The sequence below is a fragment of the Stigmatopora argus genome, chromosome 8 (genome assembly GCF_051989625.1).
Source record: "Stigmatopora argus isolate UIUO_Sarg chromosome 8, RoL_Sarg_1.0, whole genome shotgun sequence".
Classification (NCBI taxonomy): domain Eukaryota; kingdom Metazoa; phylum Chordata; class Actinopteri; order Syngnathiformes; family Syngnathidae; genus Stigmatopora; species Stigmatopora argus.
This window is the reverse complement of record NC_135394.1, coordinates 10,062,934-10,089,415: the sequence shown is the minus strand read 5'-3', so window position 1 is coordinate 10,089,415 and position 26,482 is coordinate 10,062,934. Positions and strand designations below refer to the sequence as shown.

The 26,482-nt window shown below is 40.3% G+C and overlaps 1 protein-coding gene across 1 annotated transcript in view; it reads right to left on the bottom strand.

Annotated features, from left to right (window-relative positions):
• Positions 1-26,482, bottom strand: part of cacna1ea (calcium channel, voltage-dependent, R type, alpha 1E subunit a) — a 70,233-nt gene that overhangs the window by 3,179 nt on the left and 40,572 nt on the right. The window contains exons 6-42 of the mRNA XM_077607576.1: positions 24,167-24,270; positions 23,918-24,076; positions 22,040-22,230; positions 21,657-21,760; positions 21,400-21,515; positions 21,235-21,288; positions 19,899-19,940; positions 18,231-18,323; positions 17,937-18,146; positions 17,602-17,714; positions 17,417-17,529; positions 17,209-17,340; positions 17,076-17,145; positions 16,869-16,986; positions 16,421-16,488; positions 16,190-16,281; positions 12,308-13,138; positions 11,547-11,755; positions 11,352-11,463; positions 11,117-11,246; positions 10,837-10,896; positions 10,391-10,497; positions 9,993-10,089; positions 9,048-9,208; positions 8,497-8,634; positions 7,382-7,583; positions 7,057-7,221; positions 5,802-5,912; positions 5,648-5,728; positions 5,338-5,520; positions 4,888-4,979; positions 4,404-4,578; positions 4,203-4,330; positions 2,071-2,167; positions 450-555; positions 264-371; positions 103-203 (exon numbers count right to left, since the gene is read on the bottom strand). Of these exons, the coding sequence (XP_077463702.1) occupies positions 103-203; positions 264-371; positions 450-555; positions 2,071-2,167; positions 4,203-4,330; positions 4,404-4,578; positions 4,888-4,979; positions 5,338-5,520; positions 5,648-5,728; positions 5,802-5,912; positions 7,057-7,221; positions 7,382-7,583; positions 8,497-8,634; positions 9,048-9,208; positions 9,993-10,089; positions 10,391-10,497; positions 10,837-10,896; positions 11,117-11,246; positions 11,352-11,463; positions 11,547-11,755; positions 12,308-13,138; positions 16,190-16,281; positions 16,421-16,488; positions 16,869-16,986; positions 17,076-17,145; positions 17,209-17,340; positions 17,417-17,529; positions 17,602-17,714; positions 17,937-18,146; positions 18,231-18,323; positions 19,899-19,940; positions 21,235-21,288; positions 21,400-21,515; positions 21,657-21,760; positions 22,040-22,230; positions 23,918-24,076; positions 24,167-24,270 (5,173 nt within the window). The remainder of the gene's footprint in view (positions 1-102; positions 204-263; positions 372-449; positions 556-2,070; positions 2,168-4,202; positions 4,331-4,403; positions 4,579-4,887; positions 4,980-5,337; positions 5,521-5,647; positions 5,729-5,801; positions 5,913-7,056; positions 7,222-7,381; positions 7,584-8,496; positions 8,635-9,047; positions 9,209-9,992; positions 10,090-10,390; positions 10,498-10,836; positions 10,897-11,116; positions 11,247-11,351; positions 11,464-11,546; positions 11,756-12,307; positions 13,139-16,189; positions 16,282-16,420; positions 16,489-16,868; positions 16,987-17,075; positions 17,146-17,208; positions 17,341-17,416; positions 17,530-17,601; positions 17,715-17,936; positions 18,147-18,230; positions 18,324-19,898; positions 19,941-21,234; positions 21,289-21,399; positions 21,516-21,656; positions 21,761-22,039; positions 22,231-23,917; positions 24,077-24,166; positions 24,271-26,482) is intronic.

The following is a 26,482-nucleotide window of genomic DNA, read 5'->3' as shown; positions in this document are numbered from 1 at the left end:
AGCCAATGAGTTGATACCCATTATCCCATGCACTTGTGTAAATCGATCGGCGTATATGTGCGTGCAGAGCAGATTGTTAGCAAAATGGGTGCGTGCAAATACTTGTTCTTCCATCTGCTGTCGAAGTTTCTTGGCCTTGTTCTGCTTGTAGTAATCCATGATCAGCATTGCGGCATATATCTTTCCGATGGTCATGTCACTAGCTAGAAAAAGATCCTGTCAGATAGTGCAACAAGCAAACAAACACTGTTCCTTCTTTTTACCTTTGTTAATAGGGGCCAGAAGATCCAACATCTTCTGCGAGAGGTGAGGCCAGATGACACTGATTTCCTTCTGAAGGTCCAAGTCCATCTGATTTCGATCCTCTCCTCCTGCGCACACAAGCAGGAATGTTGTTTTAATATATGATTTATTAACGCAAAGCAATCCATTCAAATATGCTTACGAACCTCTGGCTAGTTTGACTTCTAAGGCAGTGCGGATAAGGGCCATAAGCGTGGAGGTGAAGTGGACAGACATGTCATCATCAACTGGCATGTTCATTAGGATGAGTCTCTGTGGGTTGGAGAGAAATGTGGCGATATAATCACCAAAGCCAAGTCACCAAATTACAACAAAATCAACTACTAAATTCATTAAAAAAATAAAATCCCATGACCCTGAACAGGTTAATTATGAATGAAATATTAAAAAGACCAGAACTGCCATGGTTGCAAAGTTACAAATTGGAACATTTAATTCTGGGGTGTCAAACTCATGTTTGTCACGGGTCACATTGCAGAAGACCATTTAATTTAGCTGTGATTAATCAACAACTAATCTATTATTTAAAATGAATCAATAACTTTTTTGCTAGTCAATGAACCGCTTACATACTTTTTTTTAACCTAAAGACGAGACGGTCAAAATCTTTTTGATCTTCTTCTCAATTGCAAATAATCTCTAATATTTGAATTATGTATTTTTTTAATCAATAAAAAAGGAGAAAAAAAACAGTAAACATTCAATTAAAAATATGTATTAAAACAGTATATATTCTCTTTTTTCTATATTTATTTTTTTACCATGAATAAAAATTAAAACCTATTGTAAATATTCCTCAACTTGACACCCAATGTTCATTTTTGGATGCAACACATAACGATGTGACGGATCAGAGGATGTAAAATTCTGTTTTCAGGATTGGCAAAAAAGTAACAAATGTAACCACAGCTATTCCAGAGTTTTTAAAAGCAACAGTTACATTGCGCACACTCACCAGACACAATACTAGATCCACTTTTAAAGTGTCAATCAATGTTAAAGGTGTTAATTGATCGATACATTGATTGTTGTGGTTGGAGGATATGGTAAAACACTAACAAGTGTTTCTAACATGGAATTATGAAGGCCAGTAGGATACAGATTGCACTGTTGGATCTAATTTTGTGGCATTAAGTACCAGAAACACAAACAATGATGCAAGAGGCACATGCACAAACTGAACAGATTGACAAAGGAAGACAAATAAATCAGATGATGATAACCAAAACCTAGAAAATGGATGTCTCAGCTCTCTTAGCAAAAGGACCCCATTCATTCAACAGCCGCTAACAGAAAATGCATATAATACATACATCCCGATAATCAAGAAAAGTAGTCACAATTGATTCGTGAAACTAAAAATGACAAAACGCTGTTTTCAAGCCGTGTTCCCAAGAGCACGTAAACTAAAATCTAGCTAGTATTTATTTATTTTCAGACTTCTCTGTTGCAGGTAGAATGCACTTTTTCCTCCTCGTATGTGAAATATAACTTAAAACCATATCATAAAAATCAAAAGACAGAGTTGAATGTAAAATTACGCTATTCAAAGAATCGGGATGTGTGTACGCCACTTTAGTTGTTTGCGGAAAAGCAAAAAAAAAAAAAAAAAAAAACGAGGCATTTTATCTGCCAATGCATAAGTGCTTCAAATGAGCGTCAGAGCGTGAAACAGTGAACGAAAAATGCGTTCTTGGCAAATTGAACACAAGACTTGATCTTCCCGCTGAGCGCCTCAGATACATGAACAGCCTCTTTGGGGTCTACCTTATAAGCCACCTTAGACGGGCATTTCTTGCCAAGGCCGAGGGGCGGCGACATGTTGGTCAACATCTCATACATGTCAGTGTAATGGATGCGACCGCTGCGGACGCCGGGCAGTCGTGATGATTGGGAGGGCGGGATGAAGGGGGGGGAAATGGGGAAATCAAGACAACAATTTCAAAGGGGGGGACAAGGGATGTTGGGGAAACAAAAGAAAAGATTATTTCAGTGCGGCACGCAACAGGACAGAGAGAAATAGCTCGTGTCGTTTCTATGCTGAAATGAGCGCATAGAAATACGGGGAAAGCTCTTTGAAAGAATGACAAAAGGAGTGACAGCCTGGATCTGGTGCAAATGACAGGCTTACGCCACGCATGCTTGTGTGAGAGACCAGATCTTCAAACCAGATCCAGAGGGCAGAAAGAGAAAGGCCTCCCTTAATTAGCTTCACATTATTGTCAAAAATATGAAAATCACGTGAATGCCAAGAGATGCTAACACCGAGGTTCTGAAGTGAATGTATTTTGAGATTATTATTTTTTCTTTCCTTACTTTCATAGACTCTTTCTAAAAAAAAAAATGATCGCGGCTTTCTTATTCACTAAAGAAACTTGGTTATAAAAAAGAAAATGATATTAGTAACTAAAGATATATTTATTTATGCGTATGTTAGAATCCAAATACTCATCTTTGAAGCAGCTTTACCGTGAATTCAAAGTTTGTGGACAAAATGAATAGAAAAAAAGAAATAACGAGCAGAAGGCAGTGAATCTTTTTTGTGTAAATGTGACAAGGCAACACCTAACACGCAGTACGTCAAAGAATTTGAAGTGAATAGATAATGTCTATTCATAGACTTTGGCGAGTACGTGCAGTGGTAGTTAGCGTGACCAATCACTCTGTTTACATTGCTTAGTAATACATTATTTCACTATCAATCACTAACGGCTCATCTCTCTGCATTCACACGGTGTTTACACGTATGTTGATGTGAGCAAGGAGTCCCGTCCCTTAGTACTCTCAAAGTGGACTGTCTTCATTCTTTGACCATCACACCAGAAGAACACACTCCTATAAAAGTCAAGCACGGTGGTGACAGTCAGTGAAGACCAAAGAAGAAGGAAAAGGAAAAAGTTAGCAAAGATCCCACGCGACGGAGGCTGAGTGGGTTTTTTGGGGGGTAGCGGGGGGTAGTTGGGGTCTATTTGCAAACCTTGCATGCCACCCTGTGGGGGCAGTTCTTCCCAAAGCCCAGGGGAGGGGCGAGAGAGCGCACAACTTTGTACATCTCCTTATAGTGGATCCTACCGCTGTAAAAAACACACGAGTCTTTAGTTTACAAGGTCACAGGCCACAGGATGGGTCATTGAGGCCTTTGAGTTGATAGCCTGTGAAAGACACAGTATTTTGTGGTTTTTGGGTGATGACAGCGGTTTTATTATTATTTCTAAAAAAAAAATTCCAGTTTCGGTATGCAAAACTGTTATGTTAGAACGGATATTTATAAATTAAATATCAGAGAGAGTGGTTTTTGTTCATGTACCCTATGTTGTAATTTTTTTGTCATATTTTCTGTCAGGGATTTCTTCATTAACTATGAAGGACATTATTAGGATGTCAATTTGGTGACGATATTACATCATCTGGAGCGATTTGATTGACAATCAATACCACTCGACCCAAAGCAAAAAACAACAACAAAGCAATTTATATGTGCTTGACAACTGAGTTGCAGAAACATTTCAGACAAATAATAGTAACCTTTTCGACAATATGGCATGTCCACACATTCAAAATATTAATCAATGTTTTGTGATTTGATCCATTTTGATTTGATTGTGCTAAACAAATTGATATTACATATCAATGCAGAGTTGAATAATTTTTTCACCACCACTATTTTGCCTTTCGTTCTCCATTTTATTATTATTATTTAATGTTTGTTCTTGTTCTCCAATAAAATATAATTTAATCGATCATGGACTCTAGCGGGATTTACCTGGCTTGACCTTTTTTGGCCACTCGAGTGTGATTTAAACTCTAAAAAAACAGTATTTATACACAATCTCCACCTGTTTTCTATTCATGGCAAGGTAAATGTACAACTTAGAACACTTAAATGAGGAAAGACTGACCAGGCAGCGCGATCGTACTCTCCCCAGATTCGTACAAACTCGTCCAAGTGATGCGGGCCGAGGATGGATGAGTCTCGAGTCAGATATTCAAAGTTGTCCATGATCACAGCCACAAACAAATTCAGCATCTGGACAGAAAGTTGGTGATTTTACTTGCATGATTTTGCCAAAATATAGTAAATGCGGGGTTGTTTTCCTCACCAGGAATGAGCTAAAGAAGATAAAAGACACAAAGTAGAAGTAAGCAAAATCCGAGCCGCAGCTCCCCTCCTGTTTTGTGTTGAGTGCAAGTGATGGATTGGAGGGGTCCAGCTCACACTGCTGCCCCCCCAGACACGACAACATGATCTCCTGCCACGACTCCCCAGTGGCACTCCTGCAAAAAACAATAGTTTTTCCATTTGTTTCTCCCATCACATTCAATCCAGCGTCTTTCTACGCGAAGGATCACAACACTTAAGTTAAGCGCTCCACTGCAGCATTCATCACTTTCTGACAACAAGTGGCCCTTTGGGTACTTTTGGAAACATACATTTGAGCATTGTAACCAAGCAACGTGATCCCAACAACTCCAAAGCGCCATGGCGGAGCGGCGAATGCGAAACTATGCGACAACGAGTGAGAAAGCTAAACGGTAAAGATTGAAAATTCAGAAAGTTTTTTTTAAAAACATCTTGCCGTATACCTGAAGAGGAGCATCAGAGCACCAGAGAAGGTCTTGAAGTTGTTGTGCTGGTTAATCTCGGTGTCCTCGGTTATTTTAATGTTGCCGAAAACCTGATTGACAGATTCCAAGTGTTACCTAGGGGCTTCATTTCAATTCAGGCTAATGGTTCTTTCATTTAAAAAACTAACCGAACATTTTCAATCAATACTTGCATTTTTTTGCTGGTCATCACCCTAGAGAGACATTTTACTTGCAACGACAAATCTTAAACAGTCCCGATATAAGATACTAAATGTTCTTATTTCTGGGTAAATTGACTTGAGACCAAATCTTTCAAAAAAAGTAAATATTGAGGAATATTTAACAGAAAACCAGAGAGGCAAAGGCTTATTTTTCAATGTATTTGAAGCCAAAATGTTCTGCATTGATTCTGAAATGATTCGTACAGGTAAAATGAGAGCGCCTAACCTGCATGCCAATGATGGCGTAGATGAAGAAGAGCATGGCTATGAGCAGACAAACGTAAGGCAAAGCTTTGAAGGACTGAACAAAGGTCCAGAATAAAATCCGAATGGTGTAGCCTTGTCTCAGCAACTTGATCAGACGAGCCGCTCTGAATAGCTTCAAGAAACTCATGTTGATGTTCACCGACTGGGGAAAAGAAGTCAAAAGCAGATTGTTGAGCTCATGCGGCATTTGTTCATTTTGCCAAGCCCAGAATTGAGCGAACAAAAAAAAAATGTAAAAGGAATGCCCGTAATCTCACTTTTGAACTCACCTGCAAGTCGACCACTATTTCGGTGATGCTCCCAAGTACGGTGATGAAGTCAAAAATATTCCACGTGTCTCGAAAGTAATTCTGCGTAGACGACCCAACAACTCATTTCCACAAAGACCATTCACCGTGACACCCCGTTTTTTCGTCTCCTCACCAGAAAGCCGAACGCCATTATCTTGAGGATACACTCGATGGAGAAGAGAACGGTGAAGGCGGTGTTCAGATGCTTGAGGACAGAATCGTAGACCGGCGGGGCCGAATAATACTGAAAACACATACAGACCACAAGGTTACCAATGCAAGCATTTGATGGGGACGGCTTGATAGAAAAATCCCCCAGAGTCAGAAATAGCAGCCCAGTCTTTTTCAGTTTTCACCCCTCATTTGTCGCACTATAAAAAGGAGACATCCCTCTGGGGATGGCGGCTACCGTTAATGAGGTCATGCTAAATAGCAGCCCCTGAACATTAAGGATCAATATTTAATATGGGCTGAGTCATGCTGCGTCGGCTTGTCTGAATATTTGAGAACAACCCCCCCCAAAAAAACGTCAAGAAAGCTCTAGAGCAAGGGTGTCAGACTCGGGTTGGTTCGCAGGCCGCTTTAACATCAACTTGATTTCACGTGGGCCGGACCATTTTAGATATAATGTTTAGATTTTTTTTTAATAAATGGATTAAAAGAACTGGATTAAAAGCCCTGAATATTCAGTTTTTTACAGATCTAAAACAATGTTTATTTTAGCTTTTTTAAATATATTTTTAGATTTTACAAAATGATTTTTGAACAAAAAACACAGAAAAAATGGATTACAAAAATTACAATTATTGATTTAAAAGGGGGAAAATTAGGAAATTTAATATAAATATATATACTCTTCATTTTAATTTGATCCTAAAACAGAAAGTCAGCACTCATGATTTACTTTCCCGGGCCACACAAAATGATGCACCGGGCCAGATTTGGCCCCCAGGCCGCCACTTTGACACATGTGCTCTAGAGGAAATAAAGGCCAAAAAAAACCATGGCTACGGGATGTGGGTCATTTGAAATCTGAACTTTGAAATTTCAAATATGTGACATACAAAATCCTAAATCATGCAGTTTTTTGGGAAAATGTTCTTGTCTTGAGAGTGTATTGAAAACCAAACAGTGAAAATAATGCTTAATTTTTTCTTATAATTGCAGCCCGATATGTCAGTTGATTTTTCCATATATCTGGACACGCAGCCCAGTGACTCTGCCAAATATTGAATATCAAATAAATCGTGGAGTAAATTGATCTGTAAAATGAGCCAGGCTTTGATAGTTTATCACCCATTATTACATAAATATATATTTGACAAATTGTGAAGCCAAAATAGCTTCCAATTCTAGAATGACTGATATATAAATGTACAATGACTCACCTTCATCATGAGTACGATTGTGTTGAGCGCTATCATGGCCAAGACGGTGTATTCGAAAGAGGGAGAGACCACAAAATGCCACAGGCGGTATTGGAAGGTGTGGCGGTTCTGAGGCATGTAACGGGTCAGCGGCTTGGCGCTGATTGCAAAGTCGATACACGCCCTCTAAAGTGAGCGCAAAGAAAACAAAGACGCCAAGGATTGAAATTCCACTCAGTGCTGAATTCCGTGCTGTCAAAATTGCCCTAACACCTTATTACTGTCTTCCAATTTCTTCTTTTCTTACACCCTGTGATGAAGGGAAAAAAAGGTTGCCATCTCTCACCTCATTCTTCTCCAGGCTGCACTCTTCCATCATCTTGTCTCCCTGCTCCTGGAAGGTGATAATTATGAGGGCCACAAAGATGTTGACGAAGAAAAACGGGAAGACCACAAAGTAAATGACGTAGAAGATGGACATCTCCATCCTGTTGCCGTGCCGTGGTCCTCTGTCTTCCTCGGTCACGTCCACCGAGTGCTGCAGGACCCTGCGAGAACATTTTTTACACGACTTTTGCTCTAGTTCGTTTGACAATTTGCTGTTGTGTGCACCTTGGCCCCCTGGATGCAGTATAAAGTACGTAGATTTGAGGAAATGTTTCAAAAATGTCGACATTTTTTTCCGATGTAATGGTGCGCAGAATGATGATTGGCGGCCTCGCGCAGGGTGATGCAATATCGCCATATTGTGCAGATAACGCGTGTTGAATTTTCAAGTTGAACCTTTATTCCACAGATTTCAGCGATCATGACGAAGCAGGAAATTTAATGTATCTTTTTTTCTCGTTCACGTGACTTCAATTCCCGGAACTTTCCTCAACATGCAGTCAACAAAAGTCCAAAGAAAGAAAAACAAAAATAGTTGGACAACAATACTCAAACTATTGCGAGACTAAAGAATATGGCGAAAGAAAAGTCGCAAAGTTGTCATAATAGTAGATTTTAATTATACACTAATTTTACAGGATTCAAATTGGAGTAGTATTATGACGTGAATGTTTTGCTGCTAATATTTACGTTTCAGAAGTTCTTTGATTTCCCAGGATGACCCTTTTGGTTATTAAATGGAAAATTAAATGATAAAGTCTAATATCAGATGAGTGTCACTAATATTTCAAGAGGACCATTATATCAAATTATACACATTTTTCAAAATGCTCCAAGGTCTAAAGCTAATCTTCGCATCAATGTCATCGCATATTTAAATGTTCCCCTAGTATTTGAAGAATGACATGATTTTCAATTATTCAATCAGACCATTAGACGGCTACAAATCTTGTCGTCGAAATTGACAGCATAAAGTCAAAATTCTACTTACAAGGGTATGTGAATAGAAAAGCACTCATTGTGAAATGACTTGCATAATGACATTTTCATCACGGTGAAATTACGGGCACTCACTGTGGCCAGCCCTCTCCAGTTGACACGGTAAAAAGTGTCAGCAGTGCCCAGATGATGTTGTCGTAATGGAAATCGTGCCTCTTCCATTCTCTTTTCTTCACCTCTTTTTTGTCCTTTGCATAGTTTATATAGTAGCCTCTGTATGAGATGACAAGAAATTTAGGACTGTATTCATTATATGCAATAAATTATATCGACACAATGGAAAATAATCTGTATATTAATGAATATGTCATGAAAGCACAACTTTTTTTGTTAAAAATCATTTCTCACAATTACCAAAAATCTACGGAATTTGCATAATTAAATACATTGCGCAACCTTTTTTTTTCTTTTTAAAATGAAGGTACTTTAAACTAGGCGCCGTCTGTCTTGTGCTTGTGTCACCGTGTTGGTAGTAGAGCATCCTGATTCTTCACTATTTTTGTGTTTATATTATATTTATGATTCCCGATAGGGTTACATTCTCAGTGTTGTCAAACAGGCATTTTATTCCATCCGTGATGCGGCGGCGCGGCGGAATTATGCAAAAGAGCAAAGTGTGCTATTACTTGCAATCCTTCTCTGTGTCCTTGGAGCTGTCGTTGCAGTAGAAGAACTTTCCCTTGAAGAGCTGCACGGCGATGACGGCGAAGATGAACATGAAGAGCTTGTACACAATCAAGATGTTGAATACGTTTTTCAGGGACGTCACCACGCAGTCGAACACGGCCTGTTGGGAGAGGGAAAACAACGCCAAAGTTAAAGCTTGTAATATGCATAATGTTCTCCTCTGTGTAGTTTATTTGGTGAAGTCTTCCCCTGAATTCACATTTAATAAGTAGCTTTTTGGGACAAATATTGTTATGGATTAAGAAAGAGTGAGTTTCCATTTCTTTTTAAGGGGCACTTAGTAGTTATAGTTCAATTTAGAAAGCCAATATGACACGCCAACCTGCCACAATTAATGGACAATCAATAATCTATGCATGAACTCATTTATCTATCAATTAATTGCGTTGCAATATCGTTGATGGAAAAAAATGTGCAAAAGAAATTTAGATAAAGATAAGGAAGCGTAAAAAAGACTTATCATAAAATGACTGATTAGACTACTAATCATTTAATTGAGTCCAATCCTAATATACAATACAATGGTGTCAAAAACTAGCAACACTTTAAAAAAATAATCAGTTTATTAAAGATTTTTCAGAAAACAACTGAACCACTGGTTGACTTTTTGATAAACTATACACACCATTTTAATATTTTTTTTGTAAAAAAAAAAAATACTTTTTTTAATCTGAACTGCAACAGCAAAACAATAATTAGAAAAAATAAATGAATACCAAAAGTGCATAAAAACTGAGATTTTGCAAGGATGGCCAATCCTGTTTTTAAATACTAAATTGCGCCCAATCCATCTTAAACCTCCCAGTTCAAATGATTTGGACCTCTCATGTCATGAATGGCAGCCACTGTGTTACCAATGGGGAGAAGAAAATAGACACACGAACCTTGAGTTTAGGAAGTCTCTTGATGGTCTTCAAGGGTCTGAGCACACGTAATACTCTCAATGATTTGATGGTTTTAATGTCTCTTCCTTTGGTATTTCTGCGTAGAAAAAGTCACATTAAAAGAAAGTCACATATATCAGTCATACTTGAGACATGCAAATTATTCTTTGATGACAGATCCACTGAAGAGTCCGCATTACCCCATCACATTGCTGCATGCCATCCCGTAAGGTCATCATCCAAACAGAGGAGAGAAAAAGAGAAGATCACGCAAAGAAAAGAGTTGGAATGCCACACAAGAGACAGAATAGCCTTTAACCGCATTCAAACAAAGAAGCGAAAGTACTTGACAATTATGCGTTTAACACAGCACAGCTCTAATTAATGGTGCAACTGACGTGAGGGCGAAGGCCACCAGCGCTCCCACCACCACGATGAAGTCCAGAATGTTCCACAGGTCTCGGAAGTACGAGCCGTCGTGAAGGATTAGACCTTGGTCAATCATCTAAGGATCAACAACAACATCATACTTCTCTTACATAATTTAAGGAATTGTACAGGAACATACAAAGCCTACGTGGGAATTCAAGAGCTAGAGATTGGAACCAGGAACCTCTCAACTGTTTCTGCACTGTTCCTCATGAAGCCGAAATGAGTCTGCGGTAGAATCTGCGATTCAACTCGTAAATATTGGATGCTGCATATTTCTACATTTTGATGTGTTATGCGGTACGGTGCAGAATTCAGCATTGCTCCGAAACGCCTTCATTAAAACATATTTGATTACGGCAGCAAGTTAGTCTGCGCAAGTTTTCCCAGAAAAGGTATTTGCGTGGTCACTTGCCTTGATAATCATTTCAAAGGTGAAGACGCCAGTGAACACGTAATCAAAGTAGCGCAGGACCTGCATGAAAGCAGAAAGAAATGTACAAATCGAACGAACTGCCATTTAAAGTCAGTTTTCATTGTTAACCTAAAGTAAATTTCAAAACTTAACGGCTCTCATCTCGTCTTTTGAGTTTTTCAGTCTCTTCAAAACATCATATAAACATCCTCTCATTTTTTGACACGATTTTTGACTGCTGCACAAAAGATTCACGACAAGGCAGGAAAGGGGAACCCACCTTGTTCCAGTCGGACGTGGTGGCGACGGGGTCTTCTGCTGCCAGCGCGATGCTACTTGCGACAATGACCAGTAGGATGCACATTTCAAAATACTTGAGGTTGACCACATAGCGACACGCTCGGCGCACCCTGAAGACAGACGGAAGACGGCCACGGTATGCTCAAATGTAACCGAAAAAAGAATAGAGATGGCTGAAAATGTTTTGAAAAATGCTGTGAAAATAGGACACCTACGGGTTGTCTGGTTTGAAGATGAACATGCTGTCAGGTGTCGCCGTTTTGACTGCTTTTACGTCTTCGGCCTCCTCCTTCTCAGATTTGCTGGCTTCGGGGTCCCTGCTGTTGACTGCCGAGGCAAAAGGAGAAGCTCACCAGTGAAGATTGTCGAAGCAGTCAACCTTGAAAGAGTTTGGAAAATTCACGAATTACCGGTGATGGTAGATAACTCCATGGAGGCCCCCATGTCTGGCATTTCAATGATCACGCCGGAACTGAGTTGAGATTTATCCAAGTCTTCTTGGTTGCTTTCTGCCACAGCAAGTGGGCACACCTCGTTAGTCTGGGGGGACTCTGTCTGCTCTTGGACATGTGGATCGTCTAGTTGCTCAGTGTACACGTGCTCACGTTGGTTGCCCAGCCTGAATACACACCCGGAAAGAATCAGTTACCATAATTGGTCGTCCACCCCGAAAAAAAAAATATTGGTATAAATTTAGATGTTCCTGAATTTCTACATAATACCGAAGAACTTAGAACTTAATAAAAGTGCTGTTGTAAAGTAACTCATTCAGTTGTTTGTTATTTTTGGGGTGCTGGAGCCTATCCCATCTGACTTCTGGCACCAGGCGAGGGACACCCTGAATTGGTGGCCAGCCAATCACAAGGCACAAGGAGACGGACAACCATGCACATTCACACTCATACCTATGGGCAACTTAGAGTGTCCAAACAGGCTACCATGCATGTTTATTTGGAATGTGGGAGGAAACTGGAGTACCCGGAGAAAACCAACACAAGCCTGGGGAGACCATGCAAACTCCACAGAGTGAGGACCCACCTGGGATCGAACCCTCCACCCCAGAACTATGACACATTTTAAATTTCAGCATAGATATGTCGGATACTGCTTCTGTTTACATTGAATACTTTTATCTTGCAGCAGTACTTTTCAATGAACAAAATGTTCTCACCCATTTTCCTCATGATTGGACTCCTTTGTCTTGTCATTCTCCACTTCTTTCTGTTCCGCGTTGACTGGCCTCCCGCTCTTCTCCCCGTTCCGGTCCCTGCTGACCGAGCGACTGAACGAGCGCTTTTCTTTCCGAGGAGATGATCCCCGACTCTTGGCGTCGTTCTGCCGACTACGCAAGGCCTTCCTGCCCCTGACCTTGCCCGCTTCGCCGTTGTCGGGCGGTCTGAACTTCTTCACGGCCCTGTGCTGACGATCCCCGGCCAACCTGGGGCTCCTCCCCTCGTCCAAAATGGGATCAGGGGTGTCCTCGGGCGTGACGCTCAAGGGGTCCGATATATCTGTAACCGGCGCCGACATGGGCGGTTCGGGGATGACGCCGGACAGAACGGCCTCAAAAGACATCTCCGCGGAGGGCTGGTTCTTGGTCGGTGATACTTGGTCAGCTCCCAGGGGGTCTGACGGGCACTTCGGACCCCCTGGCGGAGTGCTCTGCATAGTCTTGCGGTGCAGGGACTCCGGGCACCCATGTTGGGAGCGGACCGAAGCGGTCGCTCCGTCCTTCTCCTCGCCGGCCCCGGCAAAGAAAGTCTCCCGGCCGGACATTTGACGATGTCTCCTCAGCTGGCTGGTGGTCTGCTCCCACACAGACATGGTGGTCCTCTTTCTCCTCTCTCTCCTGGACATGAAAGAGTCAGATGGGTTGAGTGGCGGGAGAGGGCGGCCCTCCCTCACGCTGCCCAGCGCCCCATTCAGGGAGCAGGAGTAGGTGGGTCTGCTGCGATGGATGGCCCTTTTTCTGTACAAGTATGGACGCCTCCTTCGGCTTCCGCTGCGGACACACGGAGAACACGGGGACATTTGTCACTGTGAATTGCGTGTACGAGAAAAGTGAAAGTCAAAGTAGCTTATACGTACAGGAAGATATTTTTGTTGTCACTTTTTGTTACTGATCCAGATATTGACTAATTTTGCTTATATTTAAAATGGTAGCTTTAAAGTCAAACAACTCTGAAGTACTACAATTATGGATTAGAGATTAAGGTTGAGGTACAGATTAACCTTTTTTTTGGCCCAAAATTGTGAATTTGGGGTCATCCTGGCTGTAAATTATATTCATTATAATTACAAAACAAACTTTATAGTATATAAAATAATACTAATGAAAAATATTTCACCCCGTGTATATAAGTATATATGTACTAAAAAAATCTACATGTATTTTAAATCTCATATAATCAAATGTTTTATTTTTAGTTCATAACAGTGGTCTCAGACTTGTAGAACGGGGTGAATTGAGGCCCAATAATCATTTAAAAACTGATAACATACAAATAGGTTTTAAAAAAGGAAATAGTAAAAAAAATGTAAAGTGTCCAGCACATTTTCTGCCCTCTGCATTTGATATTTAGTTATGTATAATTTATATGTCCTTTCATATTGCCAGATGATAATAAGTGTAAACTAAAGCACACTAGCAACAGTAGTCCCTTTTTGGGCCTGAATTCACCCAATTAGAAAAAAAGTGAGTTTGATACCCCAAATTTATAGTAACTGCCTTTAAAAAAAGTGTGTATATTTTAATTCTATTTGCATCATTCCCTTGAGTAAATTGGTTTAACTAGCTTTCTGGAACGGGTTGCATTCCACCCCGAGACTCTCCGCTGAAAAATGATGAAAAGTGACATGCATAGCAGATGTTTAAATAGCAACAGCAAGCCATTTCATTTCAAAATGAGACCAGTGATTTGTTGGATCAGTGATGATGTTTTGTTCGACTCGCTGTGTGTGCTTTTAAAATAAAGAGTGAAATGCAGAAGGAAATCCGAGGCATGAACTAAACAAAATAGTATCAGTGATCTGGAGCGCGATGAGAATGAGGCTGGCGTATCGAAGTCAAGGAAGGTCGAGCAGGTGAGTGAGACATTGAGAGAGGTGAACAGTAAGTGAGCGGCACGTGTTACTTACTGGAGCGTGGGCTCTTGTGCCATCCGTGTTATCAATGAGGTTGGTTGAAAACAAGACATTAGTGCTTTGGTGAGGAGAGACAAAACAGGCCGAGAGACACACAGCAAAGGAAAATCAACCAGAGAGCTTTGTGAGATTAATTTGGCTTCTAGTTTTTTAGAGTGTGTGTAAATCAAACCATACATTATCTGCCACAGACAGAGATAATATAGTGGAAGCATGTCAAAAGAAGCCCCAATTTGAATGTATTTTTTAAAAATCAGTTTGACAGAGCACGCTCAACTTGATATGAAATTTTCTGAGGTGTGGGTTTATTCACGAATCATTCTGAAATTACCGAATTGACTGCTGTTAATGGGTTAATCCGTTTTAATTAGGAAGGTTGGCGGTTAATGACGTTTCGATGCCATTGACGGTGATAGCACGTCTATCAGCGAAAATGACAGGTAAAATGATACCAATTTCAATTGTATCGACTAAAACAAACGCTCCAAACTTTGGTGTGTGTCTCTACTGCAGCCATGTGACACGTTGACAAACAAGATGGCTGTCATACCTGAAAGAAAACATTCATAAACATTGAGAGTGCTACAATGATCAAAAGGCAACTCTGACATCCACATACAACATCATGTGTACATAAATACATGGATTAATCAAAACACAAACAACATACAGATGGACCTGTGCATTCTCAGATAGAATCATTATTTTTGGTAATCAAGACCACCTCCAAAGCATTGACACATCCTCAGGTCATGCTCGGTCAAGTGCAATATTGAGGAGCAATTCAAAGTCGGACAACGTCTCAGCAGAGGTTTAGAAATTCATGATTCTCTTCCTATGATCATGCCAACCTAACTCATGCAGAGAATTTATCTTCAGTCTCTATCCAGCAAGTTTGTTCAAGGTCACAAGTCTACTGGCTACTGAAACAACATAAAAGTTAAGCTAATCGTGTAGGCATTCAAATTCTTGTCGGATGTGACGTGCATCCTTCACGCTAGCTTAACTCGATCTTAATGCCAGTGTCTTTTTATTGTCTTTTCCACCTGCCTGTTTTGCGTGCAGTAAATTAAAAAAAAATCTAAAGGGCAATAAACAATCTTTGCATGCACATACAACAAAAGGTTTTCATGCATGTGGAGTAAAACGCCGTGATCCTTTACATGCACATGCGCAGTTAAATCTTGCAATCTGGAAAAATTTGGTCAGCGAGGGACAAGGTCATGCAGCTGTCCAAAGGACTGTCCTCAGAAGTCTACACACCCCTGTTCATTGGACTGGAACTCATTGCCCGAGCTGCCCCCGGGAGAAAACCGCGAAAGATGAAAAACCGCGAAAAACTGGGTTTTACTGTGAAAAATATTTCCGCAGTAATCCCCCGTTGTTCGCTGTGCACCGCAAAGTCCGCAAATTCCAGAATGATCTCTCAGCATCAATAACAGACCATGGCCGAACAATAGTGGGATTATTGAAATAATGTGAAGTGGAAGACAATATAAGAGTAAATTTAAACTGGGTCCAGTATCATATTAGATAATGAGCCAGGCATGATATACTTTCCCAGATGAAAAATTAAGCCTTTGCCCACTTTACAGCATTTACCTTGCGGTTATCTAATATTCCTTCTTAGCAACGTTTCTGATGTTAAAAAAAAAAAAAAAATCCTGGACAAACCAAGTACGTATACCTGTCTCTATGACAACAAGGTTAACCTGTTGTATTTAAAAAAAAAAAGAGTTTTCTTCAAATCAATAGGGCTCAACCTTCTATCCAGCCATAACAACTTTGCATCCTGGCGTTTAATATGCCTTAAAATGTAATTCATCAAACTTATCAGTCGTGTGGATTCGATTCTAAATGGACCAGCACTGTGGTTAACAAGGAAGATAAGGAGAGGAGGAAGACTTACTCCGAAGACATGAAGGAGGAGAGTGGGCCAACCTCCTTGGCTTTCTGGAGCGCATGTTTCTGGTTGAAAGCAGCCTCAGCTTCCTCCTCATCCTATAAGAGTGCAGAAAGAGTCTTTAGAACTGAGAGGGCTGTCAGCAAATGATGATGTTTGAGCGCCATGAGCAACGATACATGTCCGATCAATGGCAACCAAGGAATTGAAGTAATGATTAGCGTCATTAGGCTCGACCTTGGTGAGCTCTTGTGCATTGGCGAGGTTGTCCACAGCGATGGCCAAGAAGACATTCAGCAGAGTGTCTGGTCAAAGTAGAGTGAAGGGCTGGCGCAAACGAAATGGACGGACTTTATTTACAAAAGCGAACGCGAAAAACTAAATATTGGTCTTCAACTTCACCGAAAAGAACATCACCAAACAAACAAACCACAAAGTAATCACCAGGAGAAACGATGCAACAAGAAACGCAAAGAACCAAACCAAGGTCGTGAAAAAAAAGAAGAAAAAAACCCCAAAAGGTTAATGAAAAAATCCTGGAAATGCTATGGCAACAACAGTAAGGCAGCAGCCTGTACTTGCAAATTTCCATTATGAATCTCGTCTTTGTTTGCCACTGAAAGAGCGAATAACGCAACCACAACTATACTTGTGCTTGAATAGAAGCTAGCTACTAGTTGGATACAGTTCCCAAACAAGGTGAGGACGATGAAGTATATTGAAGACCACATGCCAGACTTGACTCCTTTCTGAGAGCGAATACCATCATACATCACCTCATTCCAGTCTTCACCAGTCAGGATCTGAAAAATAAGAGGCAACAAACACCCAGGAAACCAGAAAAAATTATCGACACGTTTCCGGGCAATGGGTCCGAATAAATTCCGCAGACCTGAAAGACAGTCATGATGGCTGCAGGAAATGTATCAAAGTTTGTGGGGGTGTAGTCCTCAAATATGAACCTGTGGAGGATCGGAAAATTTAGAATATTTCCAGTACTAAAACCTCAAATATATACTTGTTACCTGCCACCGAACAGTTGCATGCCCAGGAGAGCAAAGACGAGGATGAAGAGGAAAAGGAGGAAGATGAGGGAAATGATGGACTTCATGGAATTCATCAATGACACCACCAGGTTCCTCAAAGATGCCCAGTACCTTCATAAAATATAAAACATTCTTTCATGGAGGAGAAGGAATTGAACAAGTTTGAGTACGAATCAAGGGCACTAACTTGGTGATTTTAAAGATTCTCAGCAGACGAAGAGCACGCAGGACGCTAATGCCAAAGGAAGTTCCTGGCCTGAAGACCCCCCAGAGCACTTCAAAGATGCTCCCAACAATCACCTATGGCCAGGACACGAAGGCTTTGTCAAAGAATACCAGAGAAGGTTGAAATGTAACAAATGGGCTACTGACGCCAAAGTCAAAGCGGTTAAAGGAAGAGTGGAAGTAGAGGCGAGGGCCCAAGCTGTACATCTTCAGGAACATCTCAGTCAGGAACAAAGTGAGGAACAGGAACTCTGCGTAGTCTAGGAGAGCAAGAGACACACTTGAAACAACATCAGATTTTGCAGTCACTTTAAAGTAGTGCTTTGTTTCCATCTTAATTGTATTCTAGAAGACCTAGCTTTCTTCTTTGTTGCCGTAATGTAAAAAAATGGAGGGTGAAAAAGTCAAAGAAACTCAAAGACAAACACTATGCACCAGTTAAGAAGAAACTAATGTGCTGGGGACTTTACTGTGTGACTCACACAGAAAGTTGGACAACCAGAGCGGCTGGTTGTGGTGAACAATGGCCACGCACAGCGTGTTGAGAGCCACCAGGGCCAGCACCGTCCAGTAGAAGGTTTGCGTCTTCACCACGCGGTGGATAGAGATGCGGAAAAGGCGTTCCTTGCGGCGGAAATATGAGGCGGGACCTCGCCTGACACTTCGAAAGCTCTCTCTGGCCCCGGGGAAGCCTTGAGGGAGGCGAGAAGGAGAAAGATGCCAATGGTATCCTGCTGCTCGGCTCCTGACGACAAAAATGGGAAGCGTCCACTCACCTAAAGAGGAAATGTTGCCGTACTGTTCCTCCGCCGGACCACGGTGTGGCGAGTCCATGCCACGCTTTTTTATCGTCGTGGCTCGCTTTAACACTGGGCATTGAGCAGAAAAAAAACAAGTGATTAGTGAAACACTTGAGAACTGTGATTTTTTGTCTATTTGGGCTATAACTAATGCGGTATTTAGATGAATGAATTACTCATCAAATTACAATGAATTACAGCATTCAAATCTTCTCTTCTTAATGTATTTATTTTACTAGCCATACACTGCAATTTTGCTATCAGGAACCCTTTGTGGAAATGAGATTAGAGTGCAATTAATTAGATTAATTGACTACAAATATTGTAATGAATTCAATCAACAGTACCATTTGTTGAATTACTTTTAGTATTTGTTTGTTTCATTTTCATTTAATTGGATATTTCTTTTGTGCAAAATGAAACCAACTTCACACTAAGTTGACAGTAACTACAGTACCGCTTAGGTTTTGTTTTGTTATTATCAAACAAACAACAACAAATCCACTTTTTACTTGATTGAATTCTTGAAAATGTTATTTCAATTTTAGTTCTTTTTTGGTTCATTTTCTGGGTCTGATGAACTAAAAGATATCTTCACCTGCAAAAACCTTTACATACTAAAGACAAAATCAACAACAATTAATTTTAATAAAAACATGCATGTAAAGGATTTTGAAATCCAGACGATAAGAGCTCATGTGAAATTTCAAGCAACGTTTGATCACAACAACCCCTGCTGCATGCAAAACAGACTAAACCAGTATAACATGAAGGTACCATTCCCATTTTAGCTGAAAGGGGAAATTGATTCAAGCTGATTTGCGTGGCAGTTAATCGAGCCCACAGCAACAACCCTTTAATGTTCATTTAGTGATCCAAACAGCCGAACGCCATTTAATAATCGTTCTCATTGCAAGCCATGCTCTGAGGCAGGCCATGCAAATCGATGTATTATTATTACTTTCCATTTACAAATGACAACTGAAAAGTTGAACTTAAAAAAGTGACACATTAGTAGTTCACAATTCCAGGACAAACAAAAAAAAGATGCATTTTTTTCATTTCTTGGCTCACTCCAGTGTTTTTTTGAAATTCTAATAGAAAGAGTCAGACCATTTTTAGAGAAAAAAAATGAAATTTTAAGCCACTTTTTGTGTTTTCAATTGCCTGTTGAAAATGAAACAAATGAGGATACGGACATTCATGCAGTGGTTTGAAACGCATCCTCATTTACTTTCATAGGGCGTCGACGTGTGCGCCGGAGTGAAAGTGACGGCTGCAATTTGACCTTTCAGTGCTGGTTGTGTTTATCATTATTCCTATTTCATCCTGTCCTGATGCGCCCTCCTCATCTATTTCTGAATATGCTGCTCAATATTTGCTCTGTTAGCTAAAGGTGTGAAACCAGCTCAGCGAGCACAAGCTCTCGCCTTGCGCTTTTTTTTCTTCTTCCCTAGACTGGTCGTCAAGGCAACGGCTGAGCACCACCTTTCTCTTCAATCAACGCTATCAGAGCGACTACTTGATTCCCATCAAACAGCTGATGCCACTATGGAACGCGGCAAAAGTTCAGACGTGTGTGTGTGCGTGTGTCAAATGGCAACATTGAATAGGCGGCGAGCAGATGAGAGGGAGGGTTCTCACCATAGGCGCCGCCTGCGCTCCACTCCGGGAGCCTCTTGAGAGCTGCCAATCAATCAACATTTAATAAAAGTCTTGCTGCTTCAATGAGGAGGGAAAGGTCACAGTCACGAGAGCAGGCGCTGGGCTTCCCATTGGCTAACGCGTCGCGGTGAAGGCAAACTTGGCAACTTGAGTGGGCTCGAATCCCCGCGTACGTGCCGCAAGCAATAAACACTCAGCAGTCGGCCGTCGAGATGCGATGTCCATTTTAGCTTTTTTTTCCCCAATGGGGAGGGCTAAAAGTGATTGTTTACTGCCAGCCTTCCCAGTTCAAATTGATTACGACTGCTTTAAATGGCAGCCGATGAGTTGATGTACAAAATGACGAAAATTAGGAATATATCTTCACTTCCGAAACTTCTGAAAAAATTTGCATCCAATTAAAGATAAGTTGCCTATTTTCAAGTGGCTTCCCCTATACTATGCATATTGGGCGCTAAATGCAATAATTAATGTATAAATATTATATTATCTCTGCCTTCCTTTGGTTTAGTGGTTATTCCGCTTTTGGTGTGGGAAGTCTGGGTTTGATGTGATTATGAGCGTGAGTGCTTGTCTGTTTTATTGTACCCTGCGATTGGCTGGCAACCAATTCAGGGTCTCCCCCACTGCCTGTGTTTGTCTGGGATAGGCTCCAGCATTCCCCGAAGCCCTTGTAATTATAATCAGTATGAAAGATTAATATTATATTATCCATATATATAGATTTTTAAAAATCTGTTGACTTGATTCCAGTATGGTTGGTACTAAAAGTGGGAGAGGGGCTGACTGAGAATGCTATTTTATTGCTTTTAATATCATCTTACGTTTGTTTTATACTCTCCTCTCTCACAAAAATGCCCCTTTTATCATCTTACATTTGTTTTATACTCTCCTCTCTCACAAAAACGCCCCTTTTATCATCTTACGTTTGTTTTATACTCTCCTCTCTCACAAACACACCCATTTTACACCCTAAAGCCGCAGACCCGGAGGGTGCTAGCGAATTATTCTTCAGCTGTTGAAGTTGGGTTTTTGTCTTGTTTGGAAACGTACATAATTTTTAAAAAATCAATAAGTTATCATTGTTATCTATTGACAAGCACTTGTTGGGACGCAAAATCTTCACTAAAAAGGAAAACTCGCGTCAGCTGATAAAGGAAAATGCTGCAGTTTCCTGTTTTGCATGTGAAAAAACTGCAACATATACACAAATAATTTGACACCTTCGGATTAAAAATATCTGCTTGAATTATTTAGTCGTGTAAGCAGGGAGCGATCACATAGAAAGGAAATGTAAAAAAAAATGCTGACTTACCATCAAGTGCGGAAGGTCCGGGATTTTTATTTTCCTCAGCGAGCATGACCTCCTCTGGAAAAACAAGAACCACAAATTTGATACCATCTTATATGCTTTCATTCAAACTTTACTGCTACGTCTCTTCTATGGTTAAAAAAAGCACTTTGATCCATTTGATGTCACCTGCTCTGTCGATCCAGGCTCGGTAACCGTTGAGCTCTCGCTCAATTTGCTGATGGCGTCTGAGTTTCATGAAGGCCCTGCGGTTCTCCACTCTTTCCCTTTCTTTGGCAAACTCGCTGCAGGCGCAAAACACGAAAAGATTTGTTGCAATTCTTCAGTCCCTTTTTTTCAAAGATATTTTTACATGTCTTCTTTTATTTCCGCTGCTGCTAATTGGCATTTTTCTACTCGCAGTATTTTACTAAGAGTGCGCTTACCCCGAAAGGACTCCAAGCACCAGGTTCAGGACAAAGAAGGAGCCAATAATTATAAGCGGGATGAAATACAGCCAATTAAAACTAGGACCCAAAGCATCATCGGCCTAGGATGAAAACACAAATAATAGGTGTTTGCAATTATTCATAATAATGTCATCACATTCAGTACAAGAAGGCTATTATAGCAAAATATGTGACAAAATATACTTTAAAAAAAGCAAAATGCTTAAAAATGAAAGTCTTCGTGTGGCCCACATTTAAAAAAAAACAGAGCTTGATTAGATGGCTTAAAGTTTCCAGCACTAATTTGACGTGAATTATTTGGAAATATACGTGCAGTGTAATATGGAAATCATAACCGAGAATGAGCATCCCAGTCTTACATTGTAGAGCACAGTGGTCCATCCCTCCATGGTGATGCACTGAAAGACTGTGAGAACAGCAAACAGAATGTTGTCAAACTGCGTAATGCCGTCATTGGGACCGATCCAGGTTTTGGTGCAGTTGTATTTCGCTGGACACTGGCGCACACCGCAAGGAAACTCAAACTCAGAGGGGTCCAAAGTCTCGTTTCCTGGTTGCACAAAAAAAGACAGGCAATTTTGTGACTTGTCATTTAAATTTTTCAACATGGAGCTTTGTCTCTGGTAGCCATGTTAGTTTTTAAGGCTGAGCACACACTGTCAACCCTCCCAGTCCAAATGGACTGGACACTAAAAGTGTTGATGGTTTAATCGTGTTTCCGAATTGCTCCAGTTGGACGATAACACTTTACACAGTAATGAGTTGGCGTTAGCACAACAAGGGTAATTGTAGTCTATATCCCTTAAAATATCACTGAAAGCAATAATCGATAAACATTATATCCAAACTTCTCCAGTTGGACAAAACATTATGCTCGTTTTCCCAATAAAAAAAGACAAACAATCCTATTACAAGTAGAAACAAATAATTGGTGTTATCCTAATAAAGCTAATTTAGGTTATATCACTGTAAATTGTATTTAATCAATAGGATTGAGTCTAAACTACTTCAGTTGGACCTCCTATTATATTTTCCATCTAGCCACAAAAATTGGTAAATTCTCAACTAACAATGGGTAAAAACCTGGCATCACCAAAACAAAACTAACTTTGGCTTGCATCTCATTTCTGCATGCTTACACATGGTAGTGACCGGCATTTAAATTAAAAAATTGAATTCCGTTTCTTTATATCCGGCACATACATTTGTTTACAACTTGAGTAATATTTCCAATTAATTTTGTTCTCTGACATTTGAGTTCATCTTAGGCCATGAGTGCTAACTCTTTTCTTTGGCTTTTGCATCGGTAAAATTAAAAGCAATGTTGAAAGCACAATATCACACCACATTGTTGGTTTTAATTGCAAAGGATGTCTACGCTGGTCATTAGGTAGATTGTGATACTGTGTGTACAAGAATGCATTGAGTCTGCAGGTTTTTTTTTGTCTTTAAACAATGCTGTTTACATCTAGAAATTCTAAATTGACTTTTTCATCTATTTGCCTTGTTGCATTATTCATGAAATTCCCAGCTACAAATTACTCTCTTTTGTTTCATTCATTCGATCAGGGCGAGGGATGACTTCTCTCTCTCTCTCTTTTTCAGAGCAGCTCGAATTAGTGCTTGGCAGAGGAAGAAACTTAAATAACAGTCATATCCGGACGCCTCTGCAAGCTTTCCTCACAAAATTGTGCAGTATGATTTATGGCATCATTTGTTCGCATTTGAAAATGGGACGCGAATTTGTATTGCTACGTCGTAATCAGAAATGTATTACGGAATTATCTGTTGTGTTCAGTTTATATGCGTGTACGGGTCATTACGTGGTTATATGAATGTAATTTTGGCCAACATGTCGCTCCTGAGCATAAGCAGCACAAGCCAGAGAATACACTATGAATAGGAAAAATTATATTTATGTCGAACTGGAGTATAAGACGCATTTTGCATTATTTTATTAGAAACCAAGAAGAAACATAGATTGGAGCAACAATACTAAAACGGAGAACAACAGTAATTGTTAACATTTCATGTTTGTATCATTGTTTCTACACTAAAAACTTTTCATTTATATTTTACAAGATCCTATCTGCAATTTCTGTATAGTCTAAAAAAAACAACAACAAAAACAGAACAGGCTATTGATAAAAAAGTGAGACTTATCATCCGGAAAATACGGTAATTTTGTGTTGATGGACACGTTGTGAGAGAAGTGTTAATAAATATTAGTTTGGTACCGAGTATTCCAGACTCCGGCGTGCAGCTGTGGTGCAGTTTGCCGCTGTAAAACTCCAAGCCGATGATTGCGAACATGACGATTGCGAAAAAGAGCAGCAGGCCGATCTGGAGCAGTGGAACCATGGCCTTCATGATAGACTTCAGGACTATCTGCAGGCCTGAGAAGACAGCACAACTCAGTCCAAAGACAGGCACATTTCATCTTTAGTAAAATTCAACCTTTATCACAAAACCAACACCACACTCACTGGGGATGCCAGAAACCAATTTGAGTGGTCGCAGCACTCGCACGGCCCTCAGCGTCCGAAGGTCCACCGACCTGTTCATATGAGCGCCGGCCGCCGCCAGAATCCTAATGGACAAGCGCAAAAAGAGAAAACAGGGAGTGTGTCGAAAGTGGGCTGCAATTCCTCGATATCGAGCGCGAAGTTGTGCGGGCAAACAACTGGGATGTTTTTCTGCTTGTTTCCCTGTGTGTAGGTGGACACGCTGTGGCAAGAGCTACTTTTGAGCAGAACAAAGAACCGGCAAGGCAGGGACACTCAGCCTGAAAACACAATGGTGTGGACACACTCAAGGAGACACACACACACACACACACAAACAGTGAGCCTTTTCTAGCGACACAAAGAAAAAGAATTCGGAAGCTGACTTTTTTTTTTGGAACCTACACAATAAATCGAAACAGAGTGACATTTACACTTCACTTTCGGTGTATCATTAACCTTCTACAATAATTTTCACTATTGGCGAGCCATACTTTTGGTACATGCAACACATTCTGCCTCTTAATACCTCTACAACTGCAAATGACTTTTTTGTTTTTGGTTAACGGTCATGAGTCACCTCTAAGCACGCATTCAAACTCCAAACAGAAATGGGGAGCCAAGATCTGAACTCCAACATCCAAATTATCATCTAATGCTCAAGTCAAATGGGGCGTGACGGACTGGAATAGCTCATTGTCATTCTTATCATCACTATAAATATAGAAATAGATATATCCTCATGAGCTTCACACCTCTAACTATCCCCCCTGCGGATTTGCTCCCTCAATCTCATTTATTCTAAGTTTTATCACCCCCTCTTCCTCTTCTTCTTCTCACTTTCCTAAGCTGGAGTTTGTTGTCATGTCATCCGGCGCTTCCCGCACATCCCTCTTCTCTCATGGCTTTCTTCACATCATTAGTCCGCCGTGTCTGCTCTATAGTTGTTATGGCGACATGCGGAGAGGAGCTCTAAAAATGTCAGCCTCGTTTAGGTCGGTTCTCATACTCCGACATCCAAGCTAATAAAATATCTGTTATTTGTTGTTTTGTTGTTTTAAACTAAGCAAAAACAGAGTTCTTGCACGACTGTGTGTTTGCTAGTGTTGGATATTTATTGGCAGGGGAAAAAAAAGCAAACTTGCATTCATTATGACAGCTCTGCTGTCTGGTGCTAGAAGTCTGGCAGCAGACAGTGTGGCATGTAAATAAGCCAGGGGAGTAAAAACACATGCTTGGATTGGCACAAATGAACAATTGGCTCATATTGTGTGTCCTCCCTCCTTTTCGCCCTCACAGGCTGTTTGCTTATTTGTGCTCTTCGTGTCTGGCTAAATAAAAGTACGATCTGACAATGTTTCGTCCACAATGAGATCATTACAATCAAATGAGATAGTTTTTTTGTGGTTATCACTGAAAGCCAATTTATAATCTGGCCATATTTTTCCTTCTAGGGTGCTTTATCAAACATGCAGACTATATTTACAGCCAGATCAATATTTGTAAGACATTTTTTTTGGGCTCCAGAGGCTAAGTGTGTGTTGACCTTATAGTTAGAAGGTTCAATACAAAGCAACTTCCGCACATTAAACTGACTAACAGAGTCCAACAATCATTTTTAAAAACTGGGGTTTTGATATAATTAAAACAAAAATAATCATTTTTCAAAGGATAAATCAACTGTTAAATTACAATAGCGTGGTGCTTTGCTTTCTCAGGGCCTGGACAGCAATTTATCATATGATTTTAAAAATCACACGTTATGATCAGTTTACACATAAATCTTTGAAATTTCAAAAGGGTTCTCGTATTTTTTCCTATGAGATAAGATGATGCATGTAGAAATTTCAAGTCACAATTGAAATGTGGTTATTTTGATTTAAAACAGCCATTTTGTTTGAATTGCTTCTCGGCACGGCAACCCAATCTTTGTAAATCTTTATGGTGAGCTCGTTATTTTTCTTTCTCTTGTCAAATTGTACGCGTTGAGTCTAATGCACACTTAATGAAAGCAATGAAGTGCGGACATTAATGGCGGCTGAGCGCTCACTGTATTATGATGACCTTTGAGATATTAAATGTCATTCCGTCATTAAGAGTCTCTCACAGGCATTTGTGTGAGAAGTTGTTGTAATCAAGTGGGGGTCATGTGTTTCAGGAGGTCCACGAGGCGTCTGCTAATCAGTTCATTCTCAGGTCGAAGTGGATGTGTGGGTCAAACCCAAATTAATTTCTTCTCAGCTCGTTTCTAAAGACTATAATTAATAATTTAAAAAAAAAGAATCTAATGTGCTGCAT